General features: G+C 43.0%; 1 protein-coding gene across 1 annotated transcript in view; it reads right to left on the bottom strand.

Moving 5' to 3' along the window:
- Positions 1-494: 494 nt before the first annotated feature.
- GFOD1 (Gfo/Idh/MocA-like oxidoreductase domain containing 1) overlaps positions 495-24,762 on the bottom strand; it is a 66,236-nt gene continuing 41,968 nt past the window's right edge. The window contains exon 2 of the mRNA XM_083187897.1: positions 495-8,430. Within this exon, the coding sequence (XP_083044023.1) occupies positions 7,511-8,430 (920 nt within the window). The 3' untranslated portion in view covers positions 495-7,510. The remainder of the gene's footprint in view (positions 8,431-24,762) is intronic.

The following is a 24,762-nucleotide window of genomic DNA, read 5'->3' as shown; positions in this document are numbered from 1 at the left end:
TTACAGAACAAAAACATCTAGTTGTTTCAAAATTCTTGTCCCAATAGTAGATGTATTGGCTAATTGGTGATGATTTCTCAAATAAAATGTATCTGCACAACTGTAACAGAACCTATTTTAGTTATTACGAGCACACAAAGGGTGAAATTTAATAGGATTACATTTCATAATCAAACTGATTTTGCAGTGTAAATGATTGCCACTTTAAAAGAACTGGAGATTTCTTACCAAATCTCTCACTTTCAGAATCTCTCATCCTATTAAATTTCACCCAAAATGCCTTCACAGCATTTGAGGCCATCTTTCCTGACTGGTCATATGACGTGCTTCCAGTTGCTTACATCACAATGGCCTTCCGCAGTTAAAATGTCTAGTGCGTGATGTCATCTTACATCGCCGTTATTTTATAATTGTTAAAACTGTCTATTTCTTTTCAAATAAATCTTTATAAGCCACTGAAGATTATGTAAAAGATACATCCATAAGCCTTGAACTTCAACACCAGATAAGCACAAAATTTATTGTGTCCATTCCATTAATTATTAACCACATGTGTGGCATTAATACAGACGTTCACAGGAAATCAGAAATAATACAAAATATACCTCTGTAAGTCCCCTTCCCAAAAATATCCATAATATTTTGCAAGCAGAACAAAAATGACATTTGGTCAATAAGTGGTGCAAATATTCTTTGTTCCGTAAAGGCTTGATTGCCATCACAAAATTATAATACATTCATGTTAACCTTATAGACACTCATGTTCTTTAAATAAATTAAGCAGGATAGGAATTGAAGTTTTATAATTACAAGAGAAAATATGTTCTTTACAAGTAAAATCCTGACTTGTCTGGTGGCAACATTATTTATTTTCATTGGAAAATAGTGTCATGGCTGTAAGCCTTAAACATACATCATTATTCTGTAGTTTTATGCTACTTATTATGAAGTTACTGTGATTCTGCTGTAATTGGTCTAAAGCTGGCTACAGATCATCTACAGATTTATTGACCGATCTGGCTGGTTGGAACAAAAACCTGGTAATGGATGAGAGCAAATGACAGTTGACTATTTGCTTCAAAATGCTGGAAAACTGCCAAACTGTCATTTAGATACAGTATTACCAGGTTTTGTTCCAACCTGCCAGATCTGACGATCAATCTTTAGATGTATGGCCAGCTTAACTCTCATTTACCTACTCTAATTTAAAAAATATATATTATTTTCATGGCCATGGTTTTTCCAATGTTTCTAATCATCTATTCATAAGAGTTGCACAAATGATGCGTATATTACGAAATGTGTCCTAACTATGCTGTTGTCCAAATACTCTCTTGAGTTCTCATTGCGCTCCGGTACCTCTGAACGCCGCAGAGCTGGAAAATGACACGAGGGGACAAATGCAATTGGTTCTGATTTTCTGATGATGTTTTTGCCTGTACACACATAACTGCCTGATAACGAGGAACCTGCCAATTTCACCTGATTCCCTAAGCTGCAACCAAATCCCCTCTCTGTTCCGAAAAAGACCCTTGAAATACCATGGCTCCAGGCTGCACTTGCAAACCATGGTGAGTGGAGACATAACTGTAGTCTTCCTGGGATTGTATTGAAATGTGTCAACTGTCAAGACAGCAGTCCCATCAAATTAGGAGGGTTGGGAGGGGTATGTAAGTGCAATTTGAGATCTTTGGTATCAACTACTTTTTCAAAGTGACACAGGCAAACTGAATTGACTGCGGCAAATTTTGCACTTTGTATCCTCTTTTGCGTAGGCCTTATACATCAGACTAAAGGATTTCAGAGCCTTCAAGTATGGAATAGGACAATTCAAGTATAGTTATTTTTTTTTTTTATTAGTTTGTGGGGTTGTCCTGTTAGTTTTACAATGATCCATCTTTGTACTTTCCTCCTTGCGGCAAAGCAATATTCCAATGTATATCAGATTGTATAGAGGTTTTGTATTATTAATATATGAAGACATAGCATTTGTAAATTGTTATTTCACCAACTGTTGTGGAAGCGTTTGCATTAATTAGCTGTCCGGTATAAGTTCTGTGCTTTATAAGCAACAAATATTTAGCTATACATAAAACTATAACACAGGGGGAGATTCTCTAAGCAAGAAATGCGGTAAAAAACCCCGTTATCTGGGTTTTTACCGCATTTTGGGATGCTGTAAGCTTCCTCCGCCGGGATAACGCGGCAGGGAACATCGCCTGAAAAATCTGGTGATGCCCCATAGAAGCCAATGGGCTTCTACCGCATCCCACCGCCGCCCCGCAACGACCCCCGCCGCCACGCACGGACCCCCGCCGCCCCGCATCGCCCCCTCCCCCCTCACCTGTGTCCGGGCAGCACAGCGCAGTGCTGCCCGGACCTGTGACCTCCTCCCTGCACTGATCCTCTTCTGGGTGCAGGGAGGAGGAGAGCCCGGCGCAGCAGCGCCGGGTGTGGGAGGGAGGGGTGAGCCGCGGGGACCCGGCGACTATCACCGCAAAGGACAGCTCTTAACGCAAGAGCTGTCCTTTGCTATAATTATCGCATATGTTACAACATATGCGATAATTATAAATGCGATGGGCGGCGAAGATTCTTAGAGAATCTCCCCCACAGTCTTTTACTTCGCAATACTGGGAATGGTCACTGGTTTGACCCTGAAAATATGTGTGCCTAGTTATATTCATATACTGTAGTCATATTTTTCAATATTAACCATCCATACAGTACAATTTCCCCATTGGATGCCACTCCCATAGTCTGACCTTTGTAACCATTTTTTTAAATTAAAAAAGTTATAAAAGACTTGCACCCAGTCTGAGCCATATTAAGCTGTTTACATGCACAGACTCAGAAACAGTGTCACTGGATACTAGTTCCATATGCTTATAACTATGACCTATGGGACAGACCCTAAAGTAAAACAAAATGGATGTATCTTGTTATTTCATTCATCTAGTGAAAGTTACAAAATGAAAGCTATAAACTACAGCACCTCTTTCTTGTACTGCGACCGAAGCACCAGTTTTCATATGTGTGCCTCATTATTTGCTATTTACAGACAAAGCAGGTAATTCTATAATTTTAAGTTAGCAAACCAAGCAAAAAACGCAAGTAACTTTGTATCTGGACAAATGCAATGGCTGCAAATACATTTCTTATTTTTGCGTGCAGGGTAAATACTGCCTGCTTTTGCATGTAGCCAGCATTATTTTTACAACGCAAATTAATTTCAGTTCAGCCGCACCCCTCACATCTACTCTCTCTCTTTCCACGTTGCAATTGCCCAACCGGCAGTATAACATGATTAGCATTGCTATACACAATAAATCAACTAAACATCGAATGTATATACAATAAATCGACAATAATGATTAGCATTATTGGCTCACAACACAGAGGTCATGGGTTTGATTGCCATCATGACTCTAACTGTGTAGAGTTTGTATATTCCTCCCATGCTTGTGTGTATTTCCTCTGGGTAGGCCCAGCAACAGAGGGTTGCAAAGGGGACACTTTTAGCAGGCCCCAAGGAGTCCAGTTCATGAGTCTTGCCTGTGTAATGGCGTATCTGGTAATTCGACCAACAATGTCTAGGTCGACAGTCAAAAGGTTAACCAAAATTAGTAGACAGTCAGAAGGTTGACATGGGCAAAAGTTCAACACAATCAAAATGTCGAAATAGAAAAAGGTCTACATGAGTTTTTTATGGGTTTTTTTTTAAACTGAATTGTTCATACTTTACCATTCAAGTGGGCATAGAGTTAGAATTTAATAGCGTGCCTTGGGCAATGGCCCAATTCGAGGCAACTCGTTACACTGATGTCAACCTTTGTCATTTAAACTTTTTGTTTATGTTGATCTTCTGACTGTCGACCAATAGTGGTCCACCTTTTGACTTTCAACCAAGACACTGTCGACTACTTGCTGTGCGGTATTCAGCATGGTACAGGCAGCAGCAGCCCCAGAAACCCTGCACACAACCAGCTCAAGAAAGGGTTTTTGGGTGTTGGTGCAATACGTGTGGCCTTTAGATCAGAGAGCAGTAAGTCAAAGGTGTGCTGGGCTGGAAAGACACAAGTAGGGCCAGGGTTGATAGGAATGGATTTGAAGTGTAAAGCAAAATGGGAGGTAAAAACATGGGCCTTGGGAGACACATGGGACTTGCCGGAGAACCAGGATGATGGGGCAGGGATAAGAAGTATAAGGGGGTGGGAGTTGTGCTGGGAGACACGGGGAAGGGAATGCGGCTGATAGACATGGAGGTATGAGATATGCAGCCATGCAAATAGTTGTAGACTGAGGATGATGCTGGACACCCAGGTATTGTGTTGGATAATCATGGCAGGGAAACAGTGGAGGAATGAACCAATGGATGACCAGCCTTTACCTACTGGGTCCACAGAAACATGAGTGTCAGGCCCCAAGATTTCTGTTGCTGGCCCTGCCTCCGGGTACACAATCCAATATGCTAGTAGATTAATTGGCTCCTGACAGACTGGATGGGCCAGGTGGTTCTTATCTGCAACTTACTTAAGGCCCCCCATACACACTACCCCCTTGATATAGGTGTGTGCCAGCGGTGCACACACCTACAGATCAGACCCACCACATTGTGGGTGCTAAAAACCACCTGCGATGTGCCACTGGTGGGTCTGATCCGACAGATTGAACCTGCAGCAGGTTCAAGCTGTAGGGTCTGACCCGATGTGCACGGGACCACAATCGGATAAGTGTATGGACACTTTTACTCTTTCTTGCTTTGCTCCAAACTCAGGATCAGTCTAAAAAGGGTATCATTTTCTTTCAATTTGATCAAATGTTAAGCATGTTCCATAGTGTAAAAATTGTGTTCCAGTCATGCTATAGAATAAATGAATCTGACACTTGGGCGTATATTTGCTAAACAGCGGGTTTTGTCGCAGTAGTTACAGTAGCATTGTTTAAGGCAAATTGCCATATATTGCCTTTAAAAGAAATTGCTAAGACACTCAGCAAAATGACTGAATATTATCAGACTGGATCTTCTAGAAAATAATTTCACATTAAGGGCCAGATGCACTAAGCTTCAAAAGTGATTCAATGGAGAGTGATAAAAAGCCAGCCAATCAGCTCCTAATTTCCATGTCGCAGAAAAAAAATAGTGAAATCTAACAGCCACAGCACCCTTCACCAGCGCTGTCTGTTTGATTTCACTATTAGCTCTTTGAGTGCTGAAGAACACTGTTTAAGTTCACACATCCCAGCTGCATCATTTGCGCAGAAACAGATATACCCACCATTTGTTCTTATCACTTGTGTTTGAAAAATGTCAGGCAGGAGCTGATTGGCTGGTTGTTTATCACTCTCCACTTTATCACTTTTCAAGCTTAGTACATCTGGCCCTTAGCGATAACTTAGTAGGCAATAATTTGCCACCATCTCAGCTACAATTAGAAGTGTTAACAATGATTTTGGTTGGCTCTGAGCAGTCAATTATTCATTCAAACTTTATTTCTCCAGCAATTAAAGACTCCTCTTGCTTAAAATAGCAGCATTATATTCTAATTCTATTCTTATTATCAGGTAATAATATACTAAGTTGCTCTGATTGCTGATACTACAAGAGTCTGTAAAATCAGTGCATGAATGTAGCCCCAGCTCATCTCATGCTAAACTGGGTATTATACAATGCAATCATCGATAAGCGTCAGACTACAAACCTGAAATACCAAAATACATTCATATTTCAATGTTGCACTACATTCCATGGAAACTATTTTACTGAGGGGCCCCTCCCAGCCCCGGCCCCAGGGAATGCGATATGTAGTCTGATTGACCTACTCCGCTAGTGTAATCATTTACTGAGCTTTAGAATATTGGGCCTGATTCAGACCCATTTGCAGCCCATCCAAACACTGATAAACCGCACATGCGCACAGTACGCTGTGTGCAGGGTCCTCTTGCGTACGGACCGTGCAAAGGATAGTCTTTGCTGGGTTACTCATAGACTGAAGATGGTGAAGGGTAGACCCCTGGCGTTTCATGGGTGTACCCACAAAACAAAGCTTTCGCTGGGTCGGTGTTAACCTGCTTGCTGGGCTCCGAACACACGCAGCCCAGCGAGCAGGTCTGAATCCAGCTCATTTTGTATAGGGCACATACACTAAACAATATAATGTATTTGGTACTTTTAGCTGATGTGAATAGTTATGAAAACTGGACTTCTGTGCAGAAAAGATGCCGTGATGCTGTATCCATAGCAACGAAACAATCTGTACCAACTCTCATATATACACTCAGAGATACTTAGAAATATAAGATGTTTATATATGAAATGGCCTGCTCTGGACAAACAGAGGGAATGTTAACCACAGGAGATCTTGTTCCATAGTGTCCAAAGATTAAGTATAGTGAGAATTATTTGATAATATCTTTAGGGTTGCAACCTGGTCCGTTATTTTTCAGATAGAAATGGGACACTAGGGGTGATTCAGGTTGGTTTGCAAAGGCAAACGCCTTCTTTAATGGGCAAAACCATGTGCACTGCAGGTGGGGCTGATGTAACATATGCAGAGAGAGTGAGTTATTTTGTTTCTATAAAGTAAATACTGGCTGCTTTATTTTTAGTAAAAAATCAAGACAGCGCTAGAGACAATATAAAACAAGGCAATTAACATACATTAAATACTTTTTTAAATGTAATATTTTTACACTGCAATTTAGACTGCAGTTTACATTTAGATTTAGAACACACATCACCCAAACATAACTCTCTCTGTACGTTACATCTGCCCCACCTGCAGAGCACATGGTGTTGCCCATTAGAAAGAGATTTTGCTTTTGCGAGCCAATCTGTGTCTATCTAAATAATATAGTAAAGACATAAAAGAAATGATTTCTTTACAAAGAAGCTAGCAAATCTACTTCCAATGGCTTAATGGAACATAGCTTCAGTTCAGCCTTCGCTTTCACGACTAATTCTACACATTAGCATGTAATGCATATTACACATTGCAGTCATTTAGTACAGGGTATATGGCAGTACACATCCTAAACAGTACACTACGTACAAGAAACAGTAATTCAAGAAAGAATTATGTGCATGGTGTTTAGAATATTAAGCTAAATGATCAGGGAATGAGTAAACAGTAGTCAATAAATTCTGTATACAGGGCAAAGATGGCCACTTTGAGCCATCCGAATAGAACGGACATTCACAATTTCTAAGCATAAAACAATCTTGAGAATGCACATATCTGTAATGAGGGCCCAATTCTACAGCTCGCAGGCAAATGAAGGTATGCAATTGTGGAGAACTACCAGCACACTAAAATACATTCTTCTAATGTTCACAGCTTGTCTGCTGTGGAAAGAAAACCTAGAGCTCCTTTCCAATGGCAGCAGTTATACAAAGATGCATAAGTTATATCATAGACCTGTACCATCTGCTGTGGTACAAAAATGCCTTCAAGCAGCATAAATTTACATATACAAATGAATCCTTATCCGTCTACATCTGGCAAGACTGCTAGCAGTACAATGACATCCGGCTCCTGCGCATCGCTTCACTAATTAAGTAAGCAGGGCTTAATTCAGGCTCCTCTGTCATTATCTCTATGTTCTGCCATTCACCAGTCTGGTTAGATTTTTTAATTGTGTCCACTACACAAAGAGCATATAAACAGTCATCAAATGTGGCTGCCATTGTAAGTGGCCTGCCATCCCATGTTCTCCTATCATCCTGGTCTTCAAATGCTTGTCGCACAGCCTGTACCATTTTGATGGTCCCTCTCAGATATGGGGAAGGAATGTCACTAAAGGCCTTTTCAGGCAATAAGGAGTTGCTAACAGGTGTAGAGTCTTTTAGAAGTAGCTCTTTCTCAGAAGAGATGTTTCTTTGTCCGTAGAGGTCCGTTCCCATTACTATCAGTCTTCCAGCTGACCCAACGACTACAACATCTTGCTTAAATTCCCCAGGGACATTAAAATTGAGAGTAATTGTACAACACACTCCACCTTCAAGGACCATCTGAAATGTACAAAAATCATCGCTGGTTATCTGGCGTATTCCTTTTATGTGGTCTGTCTGTTTCACAAAAGTTTTCAGAAGACCATGGACCTTTTTGGCTTTCTGGCTGGTCAGGAAAGTCAAAAGATCAATGATATAGCTGCCTACAGAATGCAGTCCTCCTCCACCCATGAGGTCATCGCAGCTCCAGTTGTACTTCTTTCCAAGTAGACTTCCGCTGTGCACCTGCACTTCACACACTTGCAGTTCCCCCACATATCCTTCTTGAATGAGTTGCTTCATCTTCACAAAAGCAGGCAGAAAACGTAACACATTCCCCATGATGCTCATGAGCTTAGGGTAATAGTGAGCTGCTGACATCATTCGAAATGCATCAAGTGGAGTTGCTGTCCTGTCACAGATGACATTCTTTCCAATCCCTGCAGGACATAATAGAGAAAAGGATGAGATGCTTCATATTACCACATTAGTAAGCAACATTTCCTATGCATGTACAGTCATACATATCATCATCTTAAGGGATTTTGGCCTGCATGTGGATAGGACAAAGCAACACCAATTCCAATACAGTACATAATCTATTAATAACTTGGGTTCTAAATCTTACCACTGTTGTTACAAAGATATTCAAAGAAAACATCGTTTAAAATAGCAAACCAAAGCCACACAGACAGCTAGATACCATATATAATTATGAGCAGTAAGAGAGCGGTGGTGATGCCATAATACTGTATAGTAATCTCAGTACATTAGAATACTATGTTCTACTAGATAATATTCAATTTGAGCTTATTGCATACTTTTATAACACAGAAATGCAGCGCCCATTGGGACTTATTCAGTAGCAAGACTGTACTTAGGATGCGGGCATTCATTGAGGCTCCGTACGGAATTAACAAGGGGTTTCTTCACCATAAGAGGAGGTAAGTTCTGGAATTCTTTGCCAGAAAATGTGGTAACAGCTAGTACAATAAATTAATTTAAACTAAAACTGGCTAAATTCTTGGACATTAAGGAAATCATATAGTTATGACTCCTGTGCATAGTACAGTAATCTGATAATAGGAACCTACTCCCACTAATCCCTGCAATCCACATGCACCAGAAATGATTAATAGAATAAAGACTGTAACTTCCATGTTTGCAGAATCTCAGCAAGCAGAAGATTTAACTTAAGGTCACCCATTGAATAACTACTGGCCTTCAAATGTCCTTAATGGAATGGACTATGGAGAACAGGGGAGGAACATGTGGAATGTCCTATAATTTGTCCTTATTTTGCCATGATAAATGTTGGGATGTGTAGGTATTTATTTCTAGCTTATAGACATTCTAGAGTCCCCGGTAGAATTAAAATGTCCACTTCTTATACAATGTTTAGACTTTGGGCATGATTCAGGGATTGAGGCTTCTGCACAGCAGCTGTGTCTCCTGCTAAGGTCCAAAGACACTATAGCCACCATCAGTCACAAGGGCAGCAGAATTGGCGAATGAGTAAGCCTACTCAGAATCGTCTCTTGCCAGCTTGCTAGGTCAGTAAAGCTTAGAAAGAAGACAATCACAATAATAACTACTCCTAGAAAACAGTGCTGGCATGCTTGAGTTTTCCGAGCACATGCCCTCATGACATCCTGCAGCTTGGGGGTATTATTTGCAGCAGGAGACCAGCACATGGGCAGTGTGGCATATGGGCATGTGCAGATCTCTAAACATTAGAGATGTATGTACACCATCAGGTTTATGTACATTTCTAAAACCGGTCCTTTATTTGCCTTTGTCCCAGCCACCAAATGCAACACTGGAAACAGGGACTCTGCCCAATGTTAATCCTGTGTACACTATTGCATAGAAAGTATATGTGCCTAATAAAAAAAAAGTGCAAAATAAATGTTCCTCTGAAAACAAACAAAAAACTCATAAGGTCTATTTTTTAATCATACGATTTATACAGATGCTAAAACAAAATCTTTCCCTTGTGTACATCCATGCTGTCAAACCGTGCATGGTCTGGGACACCGACTTTTAGCATCGGTGCACCCTCTGTAATATTGTTGGTGCATTCTTATTCAACAGCGATGGGAGCACCTTGTAAACTTGCCCCTACCCTATGGCAGGGCAGTTTCTCTGTCTGATTACTGCCTGCTAAGCCTACAGCTGCACTTCTGCTCTTACACTCCTGTAACTACCAGGGGCAGATTGGGAACTAAAAGTGCCCCTGTAAACATTTCTAGACGTGGCCTCATGTAAGCACCTGTGTGGAAGCAATTGGTTTCAATATGCTTGGCAGTCTGATGGCCCCTACATCTTTCAGATTCTGACAAATCTCCCAAACTCCACATTTCAAATATTTCTCCATCAAGCAGACTCATTACCATAATCCACTGAATATCACAAATATCGACACCCTTTCCCAGTGGAGCCCAGAAACACTCCAGACATTGATACACTCCCAGATAGCACCCACTCCTGACCCTTTAGCACAGGGGTAGAGAACCTTTTTTGTGCCAAGGGCCGTTTGTATGGGGAAAAAATCCTTCGGGGGCCATATGTAAAAATGTCTCTTACAAATTGTCCTACTGCAGCCGTCCCATGCTCCGGCGACTGCCGCTGAATAGGACTGACAGTCTCCGGCTGCTGTTGATTAAGAGGAATCTCGCAAGAACTACCGACCTCTTGCGATAATGCCCCTGTACTTTACTCCCGGCAAAGCCGCCAGGCTGGTGGAAGGGCCACTCAGACCGGCTACGGGCCTGAGGTTCCCTACCCCTGCTTTAGCAGATCCCAAAATGGATATAGATGGGTGCTCCTACAATATATAGATGGACGATCACAAAGGTTGAGGAAGAGCAGGACTCCACCTTGAAATAAAGTCACTGGCTGACAGGTGGCCCCACAGGTGTGTGGATCTGAGTCAGGCTTATAATGCATGACTGCGGCAGAAAGGCAGCATTCTCATATGCAGATGTGTTACCAAGCCATAAAACAAGTCATGGGATACAGTTAACAGACAAGAAAACAGTTACAACATCCATATATCTGACAATTCTAGAACTGCAGGCACCATTTACAAGCTCTGAATACTGAGCAGAGAATACTACACAAAGCCTTTCACAAGCAGACATATTAACTTAAAATAGGATACCTGTAACCCATTAGACTAATGATGAGATGTAATCACTTGCTAGTTGTCCACAGACCAGCGGTCCATTAGGCTAATGATGCGACCTAGAAATTCCTAATGATATGTACACTGACATGAAACTCATTCATCATTGGCTAATAATTCTTTTCCATATGGATTTTTCTCCAGCTCCCCTTGTACTGCACCTCAGCATAGAGAACATATAAATCACTATTATAACTCAGTCTTCTACTGAAATTATAATGAAGATGTACAGAACAATAGATACAACTACAAAGTAAGAACTCAGTAATAAATAATGTTAAGAGAATCATTGTTATTCATCATAATGTGTTCTCTTACAAATTACTGCCTGCTCTACATCTCCAATTATATATGATGGAAACTAAGGTCCACAACGTGCAGTGTGATGTTTGTCTCATTAGAAACACGGAATAATAGGTAAGAAGGTGAAGTAACATAGGAGATTGTATAAATCAGCAACACAATGCAGAGACTGTGCTACAAACAATGTCCTCTCCAAGGAGCTACAACTCCTCCAAAGTGTAATACAGCAATTACAGATGCATCATGTTTTCTGGTCCTCTGTGTCCATGTTATTGGAAATGCTGCAATAAATATACATCTACTTACAGCACATGTACAGAGACATACAGTACTCTAATCAGATAGTAAGCATGTCCAATAAATGTGAATCTGTGCCCTGTGTCGGGCCCAGGTACTGGGAGAAGTCATGCACCCCAAGTTAGGGACTGTCAAAAATATTAGCTTTTGTAGGCACGCATTGGAGGGTAGAGGGTTCACCTGCTTGAGGATTGATGGGCGCCGGGAGCAGGACTGTGAACACTTCAACACATCACAAAGTGAGAGAGAGAGAAGTGACTGCTCCTGCAGCTGCCTCTCTCTCCCCTGGCAGCATGCAGCAGCATGTGTGCTGTGGAGAGATCCTGTTGCAGCAATCATGCCTCTCTCACCTCTGGTAAAGAATACCCTTTCCCTCCCTCCTCTATGCACCACAGGTGATTCTTGTTATCAGAGAGAATAGGTTATGTCAATAACACACAACACATATCGGTCCGAATCAATTAGAATCAGGCCCAGAGTGCAAATGCTGCTTCATTAATGCCCCCATTTATAGGAGCATTTTACTGCACTGCCTTGTATGCAATAACTTCACTTTGTACATTTCCTGCACTGCTTACATTCAATGTAAGCAGTGCAATAAGTGATGGGGTGCCCCTCCTGAGGTGTGAGATAAAATCTGCACAAAGGCCCTTATTCTGGTTGGTGCGGTCGAGCCGCATATGCGGCTCCGACCGCACCAGACGAATCCCCGCCCACCCTACGGTTCGCCACGGCCGTCCGTACACGGACGGCTGGCGAACCGCATAAAAATGGTGGAGGCTACGCCTCCACCATGGTGGGAGCTGCCCCCTGCATTCGATGGTCGTCGACCATCGAAGGCAGGTCCGCACGCCGCGGCAGCTCCCGCAAGCTGAGACCACACGGACAATCGTCCGTGTGGTAGCTTGTATGGGGGCTGAAAGCTGACATCCGGCGACGTCAGCTTTCCGCCCCCATGAGTTGCGTCATGGCCTCATTACCATGCGTACGCCCCGCGTTTGCATGGGAACGCCCATGAAACGCGGGGCGTACACATAGGGAAATGAGGGCATGATGCCTCTCACGCCCCTATACGCCCCCTTTGCGGCGGACGAAATCCGTCTGCGGCGAAGGGGGCTGCACATGCGCAGATTCACCTCTGCGCATGTGCAGAGTAAAAACATCGGCGGTACGGCCGCACGCGGGCCGTACCGATCCGATCAGAATAAGGGCCTTTAAAGTCTGGCTTTTGGGGGCCTTAACTGCACCTAAGCATTGAACAAGACACTTTAGGCAGAAAATTCCATGCAATTTCAGATCAAGAATGTTCCTGTCCTGACTGGAGTTGAATGGATCCCAACTACATTCCCCAGAAGTAATTGACTTCCTTCCTAACCTTGATGTTTACTTTTAGAACACATACATCAAGTGGTAGAATTATTCTGATCAAACTAACACATTGTTTTATTACATTATTAACAAAATAAAACAAATCCCTATTTAAATTTGGTTGCATATGGCTTGGTGCCTATACTATTCCTGGGAATTTTTAAGAATTTGTGTATATCCTTGCTTGATGCCATGTGCAACACCTATTCCAATAATAACATTCTATTATCTAATTTAATAGCATTTAGGGGGTTATTCAGACCTGATCGCTGCTTTGCAGAGTGCTGCAATCAGATAGTTGCCGCCCAGACAAACTGAAAACCCGCCATCTGCAAATCAATTTGCAACTCACTGACCATCAAATGATTTTTCCAGTCTGTGCAAGTGACTGTAACTCTGACCCTTCCACAGCTCTGCTGCAGACAGTCTGACCGAGGCTAGAGATAACTCCCACCCTAAAAACGCTTGGTCATGCCTTCGTTTTTTGGACACTCCCAGAAAAGGGCAAGCCCATAAGTGGTGGCTTCCTGTCAGTCAAGTTACTAGGGGATTGCGAATAGATATTTCATAGTTTTTTGTTGCTGTTTGGCCTAGTTCCTGAGTACTGCAATCCATACAGTTGTTTGTTAATCGATTGTCAGGTGAATTCACACAACAGTGATCAGCCCTGAATAACCGTCTTAGTGGGAAGAAGAGCTCATGTGTAGAGACAGGGATAGAGATCTCCCTGCAGAGAACCACATAGTGACAGCCAGAGACGTTAACATGTGACCTTGCCATGAAAGCATCCAGAGGTGCGGCTCTCACTGTGTATTTTTATAGCTCTATCTCCAGGGTGTGTGTACAAAGAACACTTCCACTAATGCCCCTTTCAGACCGCACTTTTAAAACGGTAAATTGCCGTTTTTTTACCGTTTTAAAACGGTAATGTGTGCGGTCTGAAAGGTCCAGTCCCACTTAACCGGTTAGAAAATGCCGTTTTTTCTAACCGGTTAAAATGCAGGGTCCTACCCGTTTCTGAACCGGTATTTTAGCGCAAAAATCGGCTCAGAAACGGTATTTAGGACCCAGCCAATGAGCTGGGTCCTAAATTCAGCACAGTGAATACTTAATGAGCGCTCATTAAGTATTCACAGCACTGGAGCCCCCCCCGCGCGTGTCGACACCCCCCGCGCGCGTGTCGACGCCCCCGCGCGTGTCGACGGCCCCCCGCGTGTCGACCCCCCCCGCGCGTGTCGGCGCCCCCCGTGTCGACTTACCCCGTGCCGGTATCTCCGTTGTGGTTCCCAGCACTGCAGCTCAGTATGCTCGGAAAGCACTTATGAAAAAAGTGTCTTTCAGAAAATGGCTGCCCCCCATACGGAAGACAGTTTTTTTAAACCGGGTTTCCTATGGGGCAGCCATTTTCTGGAAGACACTTTTTTCATAAGTGCTTTCCGAGCATACTGAGCTGCAGTCCACAACGGAGGTACCGGCACGGGGTAAGTCGACCCGGGGGGGGGGCGCCGACACGTGGGGTGGGGGGGGCGTCGACATGCGCGGGGGCGTCGACATGCGCGGGGGGCGTCGACATGCTCTCGGTCGACACGCGAGGGGGGGGGGGGGGAGCTGCACGGAGGGGAGGGCTGAAGGCTGCACTGGCTTTGACCCTGTATTTGGAAAGTTTCCAAAAACGGGTCTGCCAGTGTCAAAAAATCGGCACTTAAACGGTAATATACCGTTTAAGTGCTGCGGTGTGAAAGGGGTTTTATCTGGCAGACCCGTTTTTGGAAACGTTTCCAAATACAGGGTCAAAGCCAGTTATGCGGTCTGAAAGCAGCATAAGTGTATTTCTGTAATAGGTCATAGAGATCAATAATGAATGTAAAATATCATAGGTAGCAATTTGGCAATACTTATAAATGAAAATCCTGAATATAATTACTGATAAATTGCTTATTAGCTGCTTGTATAAAACAGGTAACCAAAAAGATGTTCATATAGACAAGTGATGGCTAACCTTGACACGTCAGCTGTTGTTGGACTACACATCCCAGCATGCCCTGCTACAGTTTTACTATATGGCCATGCTAAAACTGATGCAGGGCATGCTGGGATGTGTAGTTCAACAACAGCAAGAGTGTCAAGGTTAGCCATCACTGATATAGACCTATGATGATTAATGATGTTGATCATGATGCCTGCAATTGTTGTGGCAGAGTACTAAAATGCAAGTGGATCATTCCAGATGAATGAAACTAAACATCTACAGAATACAGAGAAACTATATAGAAACTCCAATCTCAGTAGTATAAGATATGGTACGTACAAATATTACCATAAAACTTTCTCTCTGTATTGCTCTATAATACTGCAGCATAGCAGTACTCCCTCACTAATGCTACCGATCGCACATCATTATCAGACAGGGGCTGATTCAGAGTGGGCACAAATGACACCGATGCTGCATCTCTGTATACAGCAGCTACGCACTATTATGCAAAAGTCATAGTTGATGCCTGGCCATAGGGTTACCACCATCCATCCGGGATTACTCCGGACAGTCCGGTAATTAAGACCGGAGTCTGGAGGTGTGGCGCTCCCAGACTATACAATGTCCTATTCCTGGACATTATATAGTCCAGGAACTCCGGACTTAATCACGGATGGGTGGTAACCATAGCCTGCCAGCTTCATTGATATACAGCTGATTCGAAGACATAGCATCGGATCATCTGCATTATCATCGGACATCTGAGTAACCCTCGGGTTACTTAGACTATACAGCAAAATTGCACTGCCGTGGCTGGTGAAGCTGCATCCCAGGATGAATCCACTGGCTTCGGCACGCCTAGAATATAGAGATAACATGCTCCCATATTATGGAACACTTCCAGTCACCACCCCCAAACACCAGCAGCATGTCAATCATGGGGCACCGCAACCGTTGTCCCAGGGTCAGATCTGCACATGCGCATATCATATTTATTTAAGGGAACTAGGGGTAATTCATGCCGGGCATTTGGAACTGTGCTATAAGCTGGTGGAGTGAAATATGTTGCTCTTAGGACAAGAGGACGGCAGCTGCATCAGGTCATCTATGCACTAACTGTATAGCAAAAAGATAACATCAAATATCATCTATATATGTCTAGTGTCTGACTGTGTATCTCCGAAACACTGCCATCTGTTGGCAGCGAGTGAAACCACATCTCTTTCTTTCTCACACGTGCACAAACACAGAGGCAATCACAAGGTAACAGTAGCTTTTGAAGCATTTGCTTTGAGCGGGCTTACTAGTATAGTACATAAGTGAGCTAAATATATAAGAGATTGTTTTCAAATAATAACTGTTTAACCCATTTCAAATATTTTTTTTTTGCTATTTGCATTTGTATTAATTAATTTGGAAACTGTGGAGGAAAGGCGGAGCGTGGGAAAGCAGCGGTACATGTGAGGTTCATTAGAAGACTATACAAGCATTCAGTACAAACAGATCTGCAAGCTGCTGGCAGGAAAGCCGATCATGTGAATATAGTTTACTCTTTATGCAAAAGGTCGTAAAGTGCTTCTTTATGGCAGACGCTTGCTGAAATCCCATGTATAAACCTTCCACAACTCACCATTTGTTTATTCATATTTTAATACTAAGCAGCCCCTTGTTACATTGGGGGTTATTCTAGTTCATTCTTTCTGACAAAATCCTTCTTAGATGGACAAAACCATGTGCACTGCGGGTGGGGCAGATGTAACTTGTGCAGAGAGAATTAGATTTGGGTGGGGTTTTTCTTCAAAGTGAGATCTATATTGAAGTGTAAAATCATGCAGTCAGTATTTTCCCTGCACAGAAACAAAATACCTCACCCAAATCTAATTATCTCTGCACCTGTAACATCTGCCCCCCTGCAGTGCACATGGTTTTGTCCATCTAAGAAGGATTTTGTCAGAAAGAATGAACTAGAATAAACCCCATTATCTGGACACTAAAATGCAACAACACTGAATCATTCTATGGCCGTGGGAGCTGCACAAGTTTTAAAATAATCTTAAAAGGAAAAATAATAAAAATGGAAAAAATTGAAATTCTTTATTTCTTCATTTTATTCTGGGAATCTTTCTGAAGCTTATAATATAAGCCTGTAAACGGACAATTGGACATTCGTGTCTATAAAAGGACATAAAAGCTTAATAATTTGCCTGATATAAACAGAATCTAAATATGTTCTATATTCACAGGGTGCCACATCGGGACACAGTGGCGTCTCTATTCTGCATCACTGGGAAGCTGCAGAGTGTAGTAGGATTTCTCTGTCACTTTTACACGTTATATGTGAAATGGTAGTTTCTGTTTTTATTGGTACATATTTGGGAGCCCGATGCATGGCCAGAACACTATAAATACTATAAAAACTCCTGAATATCTTTAATTTAGGAACATATCTAGGTTTAGGCGTCAGGGATAGAGTTAGGCACTAGCAGGGAAGGTTCGGGTCAGGTTGCGCGGGCTACCGTTTTCTCTACCACCCTGGTCAGGCTCTCACATGAAGGCCTTGAAGAGAAATAAAGTAACAACTAAGCAGCTCCAAACTGCCATGTTGCAGAGGGGTAGATGTATAAAGCAGTGATAAGGGAGGAGAAGTGATAAAGTGCCTGGTACTTTATCACCGGACAATCAGCTCCTGACTGTTAAGTTACAGGCTGGGTTTAAAAAAGGGGTAGTTAGGAGCTGATTGGCCTTTTAGTACTTTATTACTCTCCAAGGTTATGAATATCCGCCCTACTTCCTTCAAGCCTCTAAACTCTTTATTTGAGCCAACGACACTCCCTCTTATACTACTCACTAGTACACCTCACAACAAGTCTCCCAATCTCTACTCACTCTGCTCTGACCCAATCTAACTCCTCTTGCCTCAGCTCAACCCCTTCTCCACAAGATAAACTCTTATGGGTAGGGGCATTCCTACACTTTGATTGCACATCTGCAGTTATTTTCTCTACAACATACCTGTCTTTGCCAATCCTCTGTAATCCCCACTGTCATATGACATACAAATCAATAATAATTTCAACAAAAACATTTGTTAGAGTGTTAGTCCAAAAAATTCACAATTCTCTAATGATGATTTTGTACGATCTGAAACTTTACTACGTTCCTTTTTTGACAAGACTGGCACAGATGAAAAGTAGATAGTGGATTAGGTTATTTTTGTATTAGAACACTTCTAAAAACATTATGACATGCTGGCATAATCTGTTTATACACTGTGTAAAAACTCAAACCAAATAAGCCAATGTGTTTTTGTATCCAAATTTGGTTGAGCAGAATTGTGCACTCAGTACATTGTAATCTTTGGTATCGCAGAGGATTGTGGACTAAGCTAGCTCAGTACAAATGATTGTCTTCTGGGTAGTGTGACATGGAAACTCTGATTGGTGCTGTCATAACACACTTCACATAGCACATTCTGAATATTCCGACCAACATTCCTGGCATTTGTACAGAGCTCAGGAGACACTAGAAAAGCAATACAAACACTATGTAATGTATACATACTATGGGGCAGATGTACTAAATGATAAAGTGGAGAGATATAAACCACCAGCCAACCAGATCCACACTGTCATTTTTAATCCAGCCTGTAAAAAGACAGGTGCTAAATGGCTATACTTGGGATAAAAGTATATAACGCTTCCTACTTTGCGTCTTTACCCAGACAAAGCAGCAGCGCAGTGTATTAACATTTCGGATGCCAAAGAGTGAAACACCCCCCCCCCCGACAATCGCTGCCAGGCCGGGTATGGATCATTAGGTCACCAGCATTAGGCCGACACCATTAGGTCGACATGCATTTAGGTTGCCATGAGTTAAGGTCGACATGACTTTAGGTCGGCATGGGTAAGGTCGTCAGGGACACCGAAACATAGCACAGCGTCCCCTCGACTGGCTCACTGCACTCGCCATGCTTCGGGCATGGTGCGCCGCTACGCTTGGCACACTATTTTATTCTCTCACCATGACCTAATGGATGGTAGGGCATGAAATCCCCCCTGTTGGCACACGTTGGCTCAAAAAACAGTACAAAACCCCATGTCAACCTAGTGACCCTGTCGACCTTACCCATGTCGACCTAATGACCATCTCGACCTAAACCATCTCAACCTTAAGTCATGTTGACCTAAATGCATGTCGACCATCATGCTGGTGACCCAATGACTGTATCCCGCCAGGCCTCTCCCCATCGCATCTGCATTTGATCTCTCTGCAAAGCTTAGCACATTTCCCCTATATAAAAAATAGTATGGCCCTGAGACAAAGATGGATACAATGTCAATTTTGTATGTAGTGCAGCAATCTTTTTGACACTGCGCAGGTGTAAGAATCGCACTGTGCATGTGCACACAATGGTGTTACGACAAAGGTCGCAGAGTGTAATTATTCTCTGCTGACAGTAAGTGGCTATCCATCCTTTGCTGATTATCCACCACCTTCGTCATAGTAAGGTTATCAGGGAATCAGACACAGAGGGCCAGATGTACCAAGCTTCAAAAGTGAAAAAATGGAGAGTGATAAACAGCCAGCTCATTGGCTGGCTGTTTATCACTATCCACTTTTATCACTTTTTGAAGCTTGATACATCTGGCCCAGAAAGTGATGGAAATCTCAAGAGGGTTTTTTTGTTCCCTGAAATCGCCCATGCTAAGGGCCAGATTCTCTAAGCTTCAAACGTGATAAAATGGAGAGTGATAAACAGCCAGCCAATCAGCTCCTACCTGCCATGTCACAGACTGTGTTTGATAAACGTCAGACAGGAGCTAATTGGCTAGCTGTTTATCACTCTCCTTTTTATCACTTTTGAAGCATAGAGAATCTGGCCCTAAATCTCTCAGCACAATCGCTGGTGCACTTCGCTGATACTTTCTGAGCGATCTAGAGTCCGGAAAGCTGACGGGGAATCGCCCTGCTAAATTGGCCATCGCTGGCACACATCGCTACAGGTGTAGGACCACAAAATATCAATCTGGTGCAGCTTATAGAACTTATAGGGGGTTATAGAACATAGCAGTTGTAGCCTTATTTTCACTTCAGCCCCTCTTACATGCCCAGAGCTGTACAATAATACATGGTCCAAGGTACAGATTGGAAAAACGTTAAACAGATGCAATTATGACAAAAGTGTACAAATCAGAGACACAATATAAAGTATTAATGAGGTGGTACACTGCATGCCATCTCACCCTCTATATCCCCCTCTTGTTGGAGATGCAGAAGTTCTACTGGCACAATGTTTGTGGGACTGTTCTGCACTTGAAGCCTACTGGGCAGACATAATAGCAGAGATTCTAAAGGCCTCTGTTCCCACTGACCCAGCCTTTTGTCTGATCAACCACTCGACTATGACACTATCGGCCCATAAGACCTCGTTGATACGCCACCTAGCTAACACTGCCCGGGCAGTAATCACTTCAATGTGGAAATCCACTAACCCACCCGGAACAAATTATGGTTCTCTGAAATAGATCACTACCAAAATATGGAAGACGCTCTCCTCACCTCAAAAGACAAACTGGCGGACTTTGCAAGGGTCTGGCTCCCTTGGCAAGAATATAAATCCCCTGAGGCTTATAAAAACTTTATATTTTCAGACCTTGGAGTTGTAGCAGTTACACCATAAAGGAAATGCCACTTGGTTCTTGGCAATCTCGATCTCGGTCCACGGTCACCCTTACCCCCACCATCTCTTCTACCTACCCTTTCCTTTCATAACCCTTCTCTCTACCCCCCTTTACTTCTTAGTTATACTGTACATGTTGAGGATTAGTTAAAATATAGAGTAATAGTACTGTATATGCAAGTATCCAGGACTCTGAGACTACTGGTAGTTTATTCAGAACTAGACTGGTAACTTACTATTAATACGTTCACACTTTACTGTATTGACATGTTGTAATGTTTATTTGATTATACTCAATAAAAACAGAATATATATATAAAGTGTACAAATCTTCACATAAGTGTTATGGAGGATCTCCTCACAGAGACATTCTTACCAGGGCTCTGACAAGTGATTTATGCATTAGTAGAAAAGTATTATCCTAAAATAGCTAAGTGTTTGCATGCAGAGAGCCATCCTCCTTCACACTTACATTATGGGAGCTCTGCTTTTCATTTGCTTTGGTCTGTCTATTGTTTGAAAGGATTTGATCCATTATGGCATCTCGGTATTTAAGATATTTTTAAGAATTTGAAATTAATAGAAATATACAAGTAAAATACAGTAAGTGGCCAAATTATTATGATAACCATAGTTAATTTATAATAAGTAACTATTCTGCAGATACTGCTGACATAGAGGGGGACATTTAATGAGATGCAAAAATGTAATTTGTGCAATTTTTAGGCAAAAAAACGTCCGAAATCACACTTTTTCCTGAATTTGCATATTTAATGAGATGCGAAAAACCATCCAGATGTTTTCCCATTGAAAAGTATACAAATCGCATATTTAATGAGCTGCTAATTCAGGAAAATGTGTCTAAAAATTGCCACATATGTAGACCAGGTTCTGACAGGCGAGATCTGTGCATGGTCCTGTCTTAAAAAATGTGTAAAAGGTTTTTTTATTTTTTATTTAAATGGCGTGAGGTCCCCCCTCCTGAGCATAACCAGCCCTGGGCTCATTGAGCCGGACCTGGTTCCAAAAATACGGGGGTCCCCCGTATTTTGAAACCAGAACCGGGCTCCAACAGCCCGCGGTGTCATGCCACAGCCGGGGGACACTTTTTACATAAGGCCAAAACATGAGCACCGTGGCTGGTCAGCCTTGGACCAGGTACCTGGAGGAGTGGTGCCCCCCCCCCCATAAAGGCGTTCCCCCCCCAGGCTTCACCCATCCAGGGCTGAAGCCCGGCGTCCCAGGGCTTTGGATGCCGACCTGATAGTTAAAACAGTCATTCATAACATTGCTTTATACACGTGAACTACAAGTGCCAGCAGGCTTTCCCCACATGCTTGGACTTGGCGAACCACAAGTCCCAGCATGCAGGGTATTAATGTGCCCGCTGGGACTTGTAGTCCACCTGTAAAAAGAATGTTAAAATAAAACACACACACACACACAGAAAAGTATAACTTTATTACACACACAAACACACACCTCACTTTTACACCAATATACTTACCAACCCACGGTCCGGCGCTGTCCTCCTTTCTCCAGAGCCAGCTCACCCCGCACTGACAGCGGGGTGAGACGGCTTTCTCCAGCGCAGATCACAGCTTCTGCGTCCTTTGCTTATGCGTCTCCATGGAGTCGCACAGCTCAGCCAATCAGCGCTGAGCGTTCCCATGGTAATCACCCAGTGACGTGGGTGCCAGGGGTGAGGCAGCTGACATCACCTAATGGCAGCTGCCTGCCATATCCTTAGGAATAGACGCAAAGCTAAGACACCTGAGAGTGCCTTTGTTTTGCGTGTACCTTCCACATCATTCGATGGTCGGCGACCATTGAATGATGTGGGTGTTTCCCCATAGGCTGTGAATGAATGCTTATGCTAAACATCCATTTGCAGCCGTACAGGAGAAATCATCCTGCAAAGGGGGGTGGCGGCATATGCAAACGGCGGGGGGTAAAAAATGACAAGCAGCGCTGCGTGTCAACCAGAATAACCCCATGTGTGCACTATAAAATAAACTGTTAATAAATAAATAAAAGAAGGAAACTAGTTTCCAATGTTGATCTTTATAAAGCTATTGTAGTCTACAGTCATGTTAACATGCGTATTTTAGATGTGGACAGAGCTCCAGAAGATGGAAATGAGCTGCTGCTTAGGAACCTACTGGGACGGCAGAAGAATCCAGGAACAGCAGTAAATCCTTCTGCATTCAATTAGTATCATCAGTTTGCAAAACTTGATGAATGAGATCCTGTGTATCTTTGTGTTCCAAGAGAAATGCAGCATCATAATACTCCCAAACTGCCTTCTGACACTACTGAATGTTTAATACAATAACTTCTAGTCACATCCTGTTTCTCTCAATTCTTCTGTGTATTTATGGAGACAATCATTCTCAATAATGGCTTTGTGTATTTTTGGATGAACACATTCTCCTTACTGGATAATGAGCACAGGTATCTAAAATCAATACAAAGTGAGGTACTCTTTACCTAGAACGGCGCCGCCGATCAAAATCGTGGTCATCGCGGGTAAAAATCGCGGTGATCGCGGTAATCGCGGGCATCGCGGGTAAAATTGGATGGTCGCGATGCCCGCGATTACCGCGATCACCGCGATTTTCCCATAGGAAACAATGTTAAAAAGCCTGATTGACCGCGATTTGACACTTAAATGCCTCAATGGACCCGATTTTGGCATATAAATCAATGTAAAATGGGCCACACAGCCCAAATAGGGCCAATGAACCGTTAAATGTCCCCCCAAATTTTTAACGCCACCCCACGATCCACGCCAACCCGAAGCGTGGCGAGCGCAGCGAGCCCGCGAGGGGCGGCGGTACGCGTCCTCCGACCTTTTCATGCCCTACTATCCACGTCGGCGTGGTGTGAGAATATAATAGTGTCCGTCGCCACGGACACCTGTGAAGCCCGCGAGGGGACGCGTCTACCTGTGAAGGTATCCGCGTCCCCTCGCGGGGCTCGCTGCGCTCGCCACGCTTCGGGCTCGGTGGCTCGCTGCGCTCGCCACACTATTATATTCTCACACCACGCCGACGTGGATAGTAGGGCATGAAAAGGTCGGAGGACGCTTACCGCCGCCCCTCGCGGGCTCGCTGCGCTCGCCACGCTTCGGGTTGGCGTGGATCGTGGGGTGGCGTTAAAAATTTGGGGGGACATTTAAGGGTTAATGGGCTCTGTGGCCCATTTAACATTGATTCCTATGGCCAAATCGGGTTGATTGAGCCATTTAACACTAAAATCGGGTCCATCGCGACTTTTAACATTGTTCCCTATGGGAAATCGTGAGCATCGCGTCGCGGGCATCGCGGGTGCGTTTATGTGCGGCCGCGACGCGACCGACACGATTTTTATGTTTTACATTGATTTCAATGGCAAATCGCGGGCATCGCGTCGGTCGCGTCGCGGCCATACATTAATGTACCCGCGATGCCCGCGACGGGCGCCGCACTAAGTAAAGAGTACCCAAAGTGATTATTGCATCCCAAGTAGATGTACTTATAAGGTGTACATGCAATTCGATTTTGTCTATTTTTGTATTCAATTTTGCTTATACAGGTTGAGTATCCCGTATCCAAAATGCTCGGGACCAGGATTATTCCGTATTTCGGAATATTTTAATATTTCAATGATGTATTTTGAAGTATCTTGCATTTATGCTGTATAAACACATCAAACACATGAAATGCACACAAATATATTTTATTTGTTCAAAAAACGAGGTTTCAAAAAATGAAACAAAATGTGTGTACTATCTCAGATATTGAATTTGAAGGCCAAGCAATCATTTTCTTGTACATATATAGTGCCAGTTACATATCATGTCCTCAGTAGTGCTGTTACAAATGTCCCCAGTGAGTTTTTAGCAAAAAAAAAAAAAAAATTGGTTCACTTTCTGGAATGTATGGTTTTCGGAATAATTCGGATAACGGATATTCGGATACGGG

Source organism: Crinia signifera, chromosome 5 (genome assembly GCF_055691185.1).
Source record: "Crinia signifera chromosome 5, ASM5569118v1, whole genome shotgun sequence".
NCBI lineage: Eukaryota > Metazoa > Chordata > Amphibia > Anura > Myobatrachidae > Crinia > Crinia signifera.
Note: the sequence above shows the minus strand (reverse complement) of the source record. Positions and strands in the feature narration are given on the sequence as shown.